The sequence below is a fragment of the Schistocerca cancellata genome, chromosome 11 (assembly GCF_023864275.1).
Source record: "Schistocerca cancellata isolate TAMUIC-IGC-003103 chromosome 11, iqSchCanc2.1, whole genome shotgun sequence".
Classification (NCBI taxonomy): domain Eukaryota; kingdom Metazoa; phylum Arthropoda; class Insecta; order Orthoptera; family Acrididae; genus Schistocerca; species Schistocerca cancellata.
Genome location: NC_064636.1, coordinates 12,526,329 through 12,539,349, shown reverse-complemented (window position 1 = coordinate 12,539,349; position 13,021 = coordinate 12,526,329). Strand labels below are relative to the sequence as shown.

Here is a 13,021-nt window from a genome sequence, read left to right as displayed (position 1 = left end):
ATGGAATTGACGCCTCTGTCCATGCCAGGTGTACAAATTTTCTCAATAGCTTTCCAGGTGGAACTGCTTTAGCGTACTCGTTCAGTCTTTTTGTCGATATGTGAGCTGTGGCTCGGATTGCCAACTTTTTTTTAGAGACAGTTAATGCATCCAGGGTGTATACACTCCAAACAATCGGGAAAAACACGGTAATTTTTTTAATCTGGGATAAAGTGTGGAAAAACCCTGCAACTTTTTAGGATTCCGGGAATTGTCCAGTGTTTCAGTCTTCAGTTAAATTTTGGTGGTTTTGACTGGTAAGAATTGATAGTCTAACTATGAATTTTACTGTATCCTGCTACTGTAGAATAATAATGCAGCAATAAAATGTAAACGAGAGAATAAAACCAAAATGAAACTTGAGATGCAAAGGAAATGCACCATTTACAGTAACAAAACACAGTGCACACACGAGCACCTACCGAAAGCAAAACCTGTCGAAGGCTTTAGGACGGAGACTGTGGAATACTTCGTAACAGCAAACTGCTTCTGACGAGTGCGACATCACAGCTGTTTACATTACGTTCGTTTCGAGCAGTTGCCAGCGGGCTGTTGCGCGTGGGAAGCTGAGTTGCGTACGAGCAGCTCCGTCTCCCATTTCTGGCTTCTCGGAGTGCGGCTGCGGCAGTAGTGAGAATCGGTCACGCTACGCAGAAAAAATTTTCTGACGCACCTGAGCTGCCAGATTCGTGGATGCACAGAGCAGTCTGGGTCGTAGTGGGAAGGGGGGCGGTCGCCCTTGTTTACGTTTAGTGATTTTGCCGTTTCCTCTTCGTTTACAGTTCACACGTCAAATGAAAACGAAATGAATTCCTGTGGCCGTGACCTATCGACTGAATTAAAATACATTCACAGAATTATTGAAGGCTAAAATATGTTATTAGTTTCAGTCTTCTGATTGTATTTTATTTTCACATTTTTGGCAGTTGGGCATTGATCGCCTTCCACGACAGTGAAGTTTTTTGTTGGTTTGCTAAAAAAGTTTGGCTTCTACTAATCTTTTCCGCAGATGCAATCAATTTATAAGAAACGAAGTGTTTCATTCACACTATTGGCTAGTTTCAACTGTTCATTGAATTTAGAGTGCACGTTTTCATCTTCTGGCATGTATGGCATTATGCCTTAATAATGAGACAATACAGTACTGGTACTCTGAGAAAATTTGCATCCCAAAAAGTGCACTGAGAAGCTCAATATGAGTTTGGGGCCTATTTCATTGTGAATCTGGACGTACAAATGTGTCCTTTAAACCGAATTATGCATTTTAGTACAGTTTACGAAATTCGTTTGCTCTCGGAGTATCCTCTGACGTCCTATTTCTCGTATGACGTTATGTAAGATTTCTTAATGCTAAGTGTATATGAACACGTCAGCTTCCTATGTCATTGTAGCTGCCTACCCACAGTAACGCCTGTTTTCTTGCGCTCTCTGGCAACTGTCGAAACGAACCCAAATTTTTACTAGCACATTCGTGTGTGTATTGTAAAGTGTGACACTCGTTAAAAAGACCGAAGTTATACGTGAAAGCTTAGCTTTTCTTGTAGCTTATTAATCTTAAAGACCAATATTATAAGTGAAAATTAAGTGTTTCTTGTAGCTACTCTGTGTACATTAATTTAAACCGCAAACTCTTTCTATTTGTGTGTTCACGCTACTTAACAGTGATGTTGCTATTAGCTGACTACATCACGTGTCCTATGCACTGAATATCTGCTGCCATTGGCTGCCGAGATGATGTGAAGTGAGCTATCATTGGCTTACAATAGTATATTGCAATCTCTATTTCAATGCTTCGCAAACTAAAGTGCTGTGTTTGGTAGAATTGTAATTTATACTCTCGTAATGTGAAAATATGTGGTGTATCGTAATATGAAAATATGCAACTCACGTTTCTGCACATCAAAGATCTTTCCAAAACAAATTTTCTTCTTTGCTGCCATAGAGAGGCGAGGCGGACTGAGTCTTCCCTTTTCCGCGTGGGAGGCGGATTAGGCACTTTGTGTGTCTCATAATACTGTAACTGGGAGAGACCTGTATAATATTTTAATCGTGTGTAGCAGACCGGCAACTTCCCCGACTAGTGCAGACAGGCAATTCCGGCACACCTCCTCGGTCCCGGCAGTTACCGGAGTGTCACCTCGACGAGCTGCGAAGGAAAGACCCTGGAGTGCGCGGTTAACCGTCATCCGGCCGGGTCGGTAGACCGGGCAGTTTCTCGGTGCGGGTTCCGGAGATTTAGGTCCCCTCTCGACAACCCGACTCTGCCGGAGGCGGCTATTCGGCAGTCTTTCCTACGTGAACGTCACCGTATCCGCGCTTTCTTCTGTATCGATAAAACGTACGACACGGCTCGGAGACGCAGTATTCTCGCCCAACTCCGTCGACGTGACACCCGCGGCTGCCTCCCCGTCTCCGTACGGTCCTTCCCGTGTCGGCAGTTTTGTAGGACCCGAGTCGGTGACGTACTGTCGGGTCGTTTCGAGCAGGAGAATGTTGTCCCTCGGGGCAGTGTTTTTAAGTGTTGCCCTCTTTGCCATCACCAGTAGGGAGTCCTGTAAAGTGCTCCGTATTTGTGGAAGATTTTGCAGTTTTCTGCTCCTCCTCCAGTGTAGCAACAGCGACCTGTCAATTGCAGCTTACGATTCAGAGATTAGAGGAGTGGCCTGCAAAGACGGGTTTTCAGATCGTAAAGTGCCTCTGCCACGGGTCTCAGGGAACGGGCAGGTTGCGTCTGCTCCAGTTCTGTAGGACTTTTGCGTGTTCGCAGCTGGGCTATACGTGCACAGTGTACGGCTCAGCTGGGCCTTCTTAGCTGAAGATTACCGGTGCCGTCCACCGTCAGGCTGACCGCAGGTGCCCACAGGTTCCACGAGCGCTGCGGCAGCCTGGTGCGCATCTCCTGCGGCGGTCGCAGCGCGGAGAGGAGGCGGCCGCTCGACGAGTTCAACAACGGCGTCGTCATGACGCACCGCCCCCTGCACGACGACGAGCTCTTCGAGGTAAGTCCGGTATTACACCGTCGTATTTCTCTGTCGAAGTTGGTACGTCAAATATTTGTGTCGAAGGAGTTTGACGGTGTAATAGGGGACTCTGTCAAATCTCGCCCGTCCTCAGACGAATACGATCCGACCTCGAGCCTCGCCGTAGATTCGGTCGTAAAATCCGCTCGTCTTCTGTTCGCTGCAGTGTGAAATGTTACCACTCGGATTGCTAGCGTCGCTGCAGCTTCCTGTCACCGGTAGTGTGTTTGTAAACGTGGCTGCGAATTATAATTCGTGCGCGCCGTCGACTACGAAATAAATAAAAATGTATGGAGCTGATGAGGCACTTAACGACATTAGATTAAGAAGACCAGAGAGCTACAAAGAAACTGCAGAGGTCACTAGCCATGAGACACGGCCCAGGTGCACGGCTGACGACATAAAAAAGAAAATTAGTGGCCATTTTTTTATATATACCGGGTGTTTACAAATGAGTGTCGGGGCTTTAACACTTCATAATATTTAATATATTAAACTTACATTTATAAATTATATGTCAAATGAAAGAGCAACTCGAACAGTTTTACCGAGAACCTTCTAAATGTTGTAGCTGAGTTATTCCCAAACGTTCATAAGTGTGTCTTCAGTGATGATAGCAACAGCTGCTTCAGTCCGCTTTCTTAATTCGGGGAGGTCTGCTGGTAGCGGAGGAACGTACACACGATCCTCGGTGAAGCCCCACAGGAAAAAATCGCACGGTGTCGTGTCGGGTGAACGTGGAGGCCGTGCAAAGCGAGCCCTGTCATTGGGTCCCTTGCGGCCTGTCCGGCGCTTGGCTATAGACCTGGTGTGTGCCGTGTGACAAATGGTGTTCACATTCAACATTTATAAGGTTCTTGGTTAAACTGTTTGAGTTGCTCTTTCATTTTACGTATCATTTATAGCTGTAAGTTTAATGTAATAAATATTATAAAGTGTTAAAACCCCGATATTCATTTATAAACACCCTGTGTGTGTGTGTGTGTGTGTGTGTGTGTGTGTGTGTGTGTGTAAAAAACAAAGATGCTTTAACTTACCAAATGAGAAAGTGCTGGTATGTTGATAGACACAATAAAATAAAAAACACACACACACACACACACACAGTGTGTCTGTGTCACCTATTTTCAACAAAGGCCTCGTTGATTGAAAACTTATATTGTGATGGTCTTTTTGTTGTGCCTGTCTGTGAATTTGCATCTCTGTTGTTTGGTGAGTAGCAAATTTCCTTTTCATAGTATTGTTACATTCCACCCTGGATTTTCTGTTGTTTGACAAAGCTGTGTTGTTTGACAAAGCTGTGTTGTTTGACAAAGCTGTGTTGTTTGACAAAGCTGTGTTGTTTGACAAAGCTGTGTTGTTTGACAAAGCTGTGTTGTTTGACAAAGCTTTGTTGTTTGACAAAGCTTTGTTGTTGGAGTCTTCAGTCCTGCGACTGGTTTGATGCAGCTCGCCATGCTACTCTATCCTGTGCAAGCTGCTTCATCTCCCAGTACTCACTGCAACCTACATCCTTCTGAATCTGCTTAGTGTATTCATCTCTTGCTCTCCCCCTACGATTTTTACCCTCCACGCTGAACCCCCAATACTAAATTGGTGATCCCTTGATGCCTCAGAACATGTCCTACCAACCAATCCCTTCTTCTGGTCAAGTTGTGCCACAAACTTCTCTTCTCCCCAATCCTATTCAATACCTCCTCATTAGTTATGTGATCTACCCGTCTAATCTTCAGCATTCTTCTGTAGCACCACATTTCGAAAGCTTCTATTCTCTTCTTGTCCAAACTAGTTATCGTCCATGTTTCACTTCCATACATGGCTACACTCCATACAAATACTTTCAGAAACGACTTCCTGACACCTAAATCTATACTCGATGTTAACAAATTTCTCTTCTTCAGAAACGCTTTCCTTCCCATTGCCAGTCTACATTTTATATCCTCTTTACTTCAACCATCATCAGTTATTTTGCTCCCCAAATAGCAAAACTCCTTTACTACTTTAAGTGTCTAATTTCCTAATCTAATTCCCTCAGCATCACCCGACTTAATTCAACTACATTCCATTATCCTCGTTTTGCTTTTATTGATGTTCATCTTATATCCTCCTTTCAAGACACTGTCCATTCCGTTCAACTGCTCTTGCAAGTCCTTTGCTGTCTCTGACAGAATTACAATGTCATCAGCGAACCTCAAAGTTTTTATTTCTTCTCCATGGATTTTAATACCTACTCCGCATTTTTCTTTTGTTTCCTTTACTGCTTGCTCAATATACAGATTGAATAACATTGGGGAGAGACTACAACCCTGTCTCACTCCCTTCCCAACCACTGCTTCCCTTTCATGCCCTCGACTCTTATAACTGCCATCTGGTTTCTGTACAAATTGTAAATAGCCTTTTGCTCCCTGTATTTTACCCCTGCCACCTTTAAAATTTGAAAGAGAGTATTCCAGTCAACATTGTCAAAAGCTTTCTCTAAGTCTACAAATGCTAGAAACGTAGGTTTGCCTTTCCTTAATCTTTCTTCTAAGATAAGTCGTAGGGTCAGTATTGCCTCATGTGTTCCAACATTTCTACAGAATCCAAACTGATCTTCCCCGAGGTCAGCTTGTACAAGTTTTTCCATTTGTCTGTAAAGAATTCGCGTTAGTATTTTGCAGCTGTGACTTATTAAACTGATTGTTCGGTAATTTTCACATCTGTCAACACCTGCTTTCTTTGGGATTGGAATTATTATATTCTTCTTTAAGTCTGACGGTATTTTGCCTGTCTCATACATCTTGGTCACGAGATGGTAGAGTTGACAAAGCTACAGTTTGCATACCTCACAGAAATGCTCAATATATGTAAAAACTGCATCTGATTTGACATTTTCCATAATTTATCTGAAATCATCACTCAGAAATACACCAAAAAGCCTTTTAAATTAATCACAGTATATTTATGGGCAGCTCAGGGTGTACAGCCAGATGTCTTGTAACAAAGGAAAAATGTAACATCTCCCTTTGCAGACACACTGTATTGGTATTGCTAATGTCTCAGTAATTTGTGTGTCTTTCAGTTGTCATCTGACTGTGGTCTGAGAGGATGAAAACCAGTTAGAGATGTAATAAAAAATACTCGCAGAACATTGTGAAAATTGTTTCCTCGTTCATATTCTGTTTTTTCTCTGACCAGTTAGCAAAATTTGTGGAGTCGCGCCTCAGTGAAAGCAGTGCAGTCGCACTGCAAGCTGGGGGAACACGCAATCTCCAGGGCAGTGCAGCTGCGGAGTCGGTGCTGAGCTGAGGGCGCACTTTCTGCCGCAGATCCGCATCGACCGGCTGGTGGACAAGTGGTCCGGCAGCATCGAGGTGGGCGTGACGACGCACGACCCGGCCGCCCTGGCGTTCCCCGCCACCATGACGAACCTGCGTACGGGCACCACCATGATGTCCGGCAGCGGGATCCTCACCAACGGGAAAGGAACGCGTCGCGAGTACGGCGAGTTCAACCTGGACGAGCTGTGGGTGAGTATCTCGAGGCTCGAGAATACGGCTCGGCACTATCGGAGCTGCCTTATTTCCACCGTTCGAAGCCTCGCTAGTGGCCCTTCTACGGTATGTTGCGGAATAACTACCTTTTCTCGGCCACCCCCATTTGATATTAATGAAACGACCACAATAGCATTTTGCACATTTATTATGTCATGTGCGGTATCATTTAAAAGGTCGTCAGGTTAGCTGCAGTAAGAGAAGTGAGAATTAGGCTAAGAGCTATAGTAAGTTGCATGTGTAAGTGAATGCAAATCACGCTGAGCAAAGAAGAAAAGCTGAATGGTGGAAGGAGTGTATAGAGGGTCTATACAAGTGCGATGTACTTCAGGGCAGTATTATGGAGATGAAAAAGGATGAAGATGAAGATCAAATGGGAGATTTGATACTGCTTGAAGAATTTGACATAGCACTCAAAGACCTAAGTCGAAACAAGGCCCTGGGAGTAGACAACATTCCATTAGAACTACTGACAGCCTTGGGAGAGTCAGCCATGACAAAACTCTTTCATCTGGTGTGTGCAAGATGTATGAGACAAGCAAAATACCCTCAGACTTCAAGAAGAATATAATAATTCAAATCCCAAAGAAAGCAGGTGTTGACAGATGTGAAAATTACCGAACTATCACCTTAATAAGTCACGGCTGCCAAATACTATCGCGAATTCTTTACAGACGAATGGAAAAATTGATAGAAGCCGACCTCGGGGAAGACCAGTTTGGATTCCATGGTAATGTTGAAAGAGACAAGGCAGTACTGACCCTACGACTTCTTAGAAGATAGGTTAAGAAAAGACAAACCTACATTTATAGCATTTGTAGCCTTAGAGAAAGCTTTTGACAATTTTGATGGGAATACTCTTTCAAATTGAAAGGTGGCAGGGGTAAAATACAGGGAGCAAAAGCCAGTTTACAACTTGTACAGAAACCATACGACAGTTATAAGAGTCAAGGGGCACGAAAGGGAATAAGTGGTTGGGAAGGGAATGAGACAGGGTTGTAGGCTATCCCCAATGGTATTCAATCTGTATATTGAGCAAGCAGTAAAGGAAAGAAAAGAAAACTTTGGAATAGGAATTAAAATCCATGGGGAAGAAATAAAAACTTTGAGGTTGGCCCATGACATTGTTATTCTGTCAGAGACAGCAAAGAACCTGGAAGAGCAGCTGAACGGAATGGACAGTGTTTTGAAAGGAGGGTATAGGATGAACATCAACAAAAGCAAAATGAGGATAATGGAAAGTAGTTGAATTAAGTCAGGTGATGCTGAGGGAAGTAGATTAGGAAATGACGCACTGAAAGTAGTAAAGGAGTTTTGCTATTTGGGGAGCAAAATAACTGATGATGGTCGAAGTAAAGAGGATATAAAATGTAGACTGGCAATGGCAAGGAAAGCGTAAGAATCAAAGCTTTCGAAATGTGGTGCTACAGAAGAATGCTGAAGATTAGATGGGTAGATGAAGTAACTAATGAGGAGGCACTGAGTAAAATTATGGTGAAAAGAAATTTGTGGCACAACTAGATTCAAGGGAGGTGTCAGTTGGTAGGACACATTCTGAGGCATCAAGGGATCACCAATTTAGTATTGGAGGGAATGGTGGAGGGTAAAATTTGTAGAGGCAGACCAAGAGATGGATACACCAAGCACATTTAGATGGATTTAGATTGCAGCAGGTACTGGGAGATGAAGAGGCTTGGACAGGATTGAGTAGCAGGGAGAGCTGGATCTTTGGCTCAGAAAACCCCTATCAATCATGTTTCATTGAATGGTTCACACGCTCACACTTTTTGATGGCCCAGCATTGAAATCTGCAACAATTTGCAGAAGGCTTTGTGCTTCGATCACGTTGAATGATTCTCTTCAGTCGTTGCTGATCCCGCTCCTGCAGGATTTTTTTCCAGCTGCAGCAATGTCGGAGATTTGATGCTCTACCAGATTCCTGATATTCACAGTACACTCGTGAAATGGTCATACGGGTAAATCGCTACCTCTGAGATGCTGTGTCCCGTAGCTCGTGTGCCAAGTATAACATTACGTTCAAACTCACTGCCAAGTATAACATTACGTTCAAACTCACTTATATCTTGATACCACCTTGCCATTGTAGCAGCAGTAAGTGATCTAATAACTGCACTAGACACTTAATGTCTTACATAGGCATTGCTGACTGCAGCGCCGTATTCTGCCTGTTTACATATCTCTGTATTTGGATATGTGTGCCTATACCAGTTTCTTTGGTGCTTCAGTGTAGTTTGTTCTGTTAGAGGTTTATAAAACATTGGGTCCGTATGGCCCCTGGGAGAAGGTGATAGCTGTCTGCAAGCAGCACGGTAAATGTGATTGTGTGCAAAAAATCACACACAAATTAATAACTTTGTTTACTGTGTAAATTATTGGAGACGGAGACCCTGGAGTAACTTCTGAATGGTGAGCTGTCTGATGAGGTATTTTTGAAATTTTCAGATGGGCAAATTGAAAACTTGGAATCGCAAGACACAATTAATAATGAGAGCTGTGCTGGGGTCATGGAATATTGTCCAGTGACAGCAGAATGATGCTAATGTTTCTAATGAGACAGCTGACTTGAATGATGTTCCGCAAGCTGAAAGGTCCATAATAAAAATACGACAATTACAGTAATATGGAAAAGTTGGGACCGTGATTTCTCTGACTTTGACACACAGTGCAATGCAAGTTTTTCAAAACCTTATGAAGAATTGATAGCCATATAGTACTTGCAAATTCTTTTTTCCTGATGACATGTTAGCACAGATTGCTCAAGAAACAAGTATGTATGTAACCCCAAAAATACTAAACAGTAAAATTACTAATTTGTGAGAAACGGAGAAACTTTTTGGGATACTTCCTTCCTATAACTTCTACTGGACTGAACATAGAAACGTTGAAATAATTTCAGAGGTTATGTCTAAGTTTGACAACCTGCAAACTACATTAATTTTGTAAATAATGGTAATCTTCTGCCGAGAGACGAGCCAAATCACAGTAGGCTTTTCAGAGTTTGCCCGTTTATCACTGTCTTAGAACAAAATCTAAAAAAAGTAGGAATTGATGAATATCTGATTGTAGATGAAATAATTATTCCTTTCAAAGGACACTCTTCACTGAAGCATTTTGTGAAAAATAAACCTCGTAAGTGGGGAATAAAATTACTTGCAAAAAGCAGCAGCAGTGACATACTGCACAACTTTGAAATGTGAAGTATGTAGGAAAAGGCATTGCCATAGCAGCCTGGGAATTAGTGGTGGTATTGTCACAAGTTGTATCTGACCATAAAAAACAGACTTCCTCGCATCAATTTTTAGTAGCTCTGAGGAAAAGGGGTATACAGACATGCTGCAAAGTTATGTCCAGTACAGTGGCGGGGCCTATCCCGAGCTCAGAGAAAAATCGTAAGAAAACAGGGCAAAATAGATGCAGAGAATTGTATAGCTTGTGTCAAGTGGTTTGACAATAGAAATGTGCACCTAATGTCGCTTTACGCTAGGGTTCAGCCCTTGGATACTGTGAAAAGATGGTCAGTTAAAGAAAAAGCTTATATCAGTGTGAGCAAGCCGTTACTGTCAGAAAGTACAGTAAATTCGTGGAGGGTTTTAATCTTCTGGATATGCTTGTTCAGTGTACAGAATAAATATCAGGGCAAGAAGATACTTTCTCAGAATCATCTTTTATCTTATGGACGTTTGTTGTCAATGCTAGACTTCTTTAGAAACGACAGTGTCAATAGCTGAAGGAATAACTGATGCCTGTGCTCCCCTTTCAGCTGGAAATAGCCAGTGCATTACTTCAGAATGCAAAAGTTGTCCTGCACCCATTAATGATCAGGCTGACAGTAGCAACAGACAGAGGTGCGAGCTCTGTGCGAAAGCACAGTCCCGCACGGGGTGCTCGATGTGTGATGTGGCACTGTGTCTTCGTGAGAAGGGAAATTGTTTCTCAGTGTACTGTAACAGTTGATTGTTTTCGTGCTTACTTTGTTCATTTTGTTGCATTGCGCTATAATGCACTAGTGACGAATTTTCAATTTACCTAAGTGCATTGTGTACCGTGCGACACAAAATTCGATTTACAGATAGTAAAGAACACCGACCCAAATCGGCTACATTCTGCTGTTTCTAAACAGAAAGAATGCCTCGTGTGTACTGCCTCGATGTCGTTTCCCACATTCGTTAAGTGACTTTTGTGTTACATGCTACTTACAGTTTTTTCATCAGTTGGAAGAATTTCCCCATCTCGTATTCCCACCGGGTCGGTACGACTCGCCGGAGAGGAACCAATCGCTGTACCAAAAATTCCACAAGCGTTATCTTTTTTATGTTTCTGGAAACATTTGAAACTGTAAAATAGCATAAGTTACGATTTTTCTACATTCCTATTAAAATTTAATTCTGCTCCCTCAACTCCAATTCCTTATCGAAACTAGTAACTAGTGCCCCTTACTGCTTGCTCCGTGCACTGATTTAACGTCACAGAAGTTACTCCAGAACACTGTCTCGTGTGTCTGTGCAGTTTCGGCTCACGGAATGCCGTAAATTTCCACAGGAGGGCGACCGCATCGGCATGGTGCGCAAGGCGAACGGCAACCTGCACTACTTCATCAACGGGCTGGACCAGGGCGTGGCCGCCAGCAAGGTGCCATCCCGCGTCTGGGGCGTCGTCGACCTCTACGGGATGACTGTCAAGGTGCGGCTCGATCTCTCTCGTGCGCCGTCTCGACCCTCCGGCCGCAGGCGATTCGTAATTTCTGCCCCGTCTGCACGTCGGAAGTCGCGATTTTCGCTTCAAATACTATTTTGTTGCTCCAGAATGCTATATGCTGCTATTTTCTTATCAGATCTCTTTCTGTCGTTCCGCAATATTGGCGGTTGCCATTTTCGTGTCTGAAAGCCAGGAGCCCATTTTACGTATTCTCGAGTCCCACTTAAATACTACATATATACCTTCTTGTACTGGCAGTTTTTTAAACCGTATTCCTGAGCTTGTGTATGGAACCTTGCTTCAAGATATACAGCTGTTTCAAAAATTATTTATAAGTTTATTGTGCTTTCATATTATTGTACGTGATTTTTGCATTTCCTGCACCATTTACATTAAATTTCAATTAAATATCAAGTCTAAAGTTTTTTGTTCACTTGTTACGTTTTTTTAATTCTGTCCTTACAGCTACTGTAATTATTGAATAAAAATGCCGTGCAAATTTGTATGGAAATATCAGAAAGTTACCTGTGTCACAGGGTTAATGTAAATCCCACAGTGGAGGAGTCTCTCGAGGCATATGGAACACGTCCGACTATGTGTCCCGTCTCCTATGCTACTCAGTTGCCGTTTTTATCCAATACTGGTGACCTCGGCAATGCTTCACATTTGGTAAATATGTATGGTTGGGAATTAAAGTCAGTTAAAATGAATGGGTAAATTGCTTGCAATCATTGATTTTCATCGGGTGTGAGAGATACCTATCAGGCTGCAAGTTACGGATGATTCAGATTTTGCAGTAGTATTCTAATTATAAGCCGATAAACCGTAAATACTACTTTCCTGTTTTCTGTGAAACTTGCAGAGAGGAAGAGCACAAAACAGCACATTGTTGTGTATATAATTTATGTTTCAAATGGTACATAAGGAGAAAGAATATATATGGGAGAAACAATTTGTCTCATTGATTAGGTCTCCAGCTATCATAGTTAAAACTGGCTGCAGGAAAAAAAATGAAAGCACTTATTTTTACAGAACAGAACAGCATTTTCTTTCACACAGTCAGTTTTAACAGAAAATGTGTACATTGTTGTTTAAAAGTATATACATTCCGGGTCCGTCTGAATATTAATTAATGTATAATATAAAAAGTGGAAGTACAGCAGCCAAGAACGTTTCAAATGTTTCTGCCAACAACATTTCCCCATTACATATATTTCTTAAATAAATGTATAGACAATTTTCCTCCATATTTCAGAGTATCGGGTAAACATTTGAAGCAAATCAGTAAAGTACTTGTTGTGATTTTTGTTAACGATGACAAATGATGGCTTGACGTCATATACTAGTACAAGTTTCAAACTCGGTATTTGTGTAACTTTTTGCACCAGAGTATAAAACTCCATTCTGAAATTGAGGGGGGGGACACTTCAAACAGAGAATTTTTACGCCTATACTATGTAGGAATTAAAATCCATGCAGAAGAAACAAAAACCTTGAGGTTTGCCAATAACACTGTAATTCTGTCAGAGACAGCCAAAGACTTGGAATGACAGCTGTACGGAATGCACTGTGTCTTGAAAGGAGGATATAAGATGAAAGTCAACAAAAGCAAAACGAGGATAATGGAATGTAGTCGAATTATGTCGGGTGATGCTGAGGGAATTAGGTTAGGAAATGAGACACTTAAAGTAATAAAGGAGTTTTGCTATTTGG

At 42.3% G+C, this 13,021-nt stretch overlaps 1 protein-coding gene across 1 annotated transcript in view; it reads left to right on the top strand.

Annotated features, from left to right (window-relative positions):
* Window positions 1–13,021, top strand: part of LOC126108819 (neuralized-like protein 4) — a 339,970-nt gene that overhangs the window by 93,618 nt on the left and 233,331 nt on the right. The window contains exons 6-8 of the mRNA XM_049914183.1: window positions 2,903–3,038; window positions 6,368–6,568; window positions 11,153–11,293. Of these exons, the coding sequence (XP_049770140.1) occupies window positions 2,903–3,038; window positions 6,368–6,568; window positions 11,153–11,293 (478 nt within the window). The remainder of the gene's footprint in view (window positions 1–2,902; window positions 3,039–6,367; window positions 6,569–11,152; window positions 11,294–13,021) is intronic.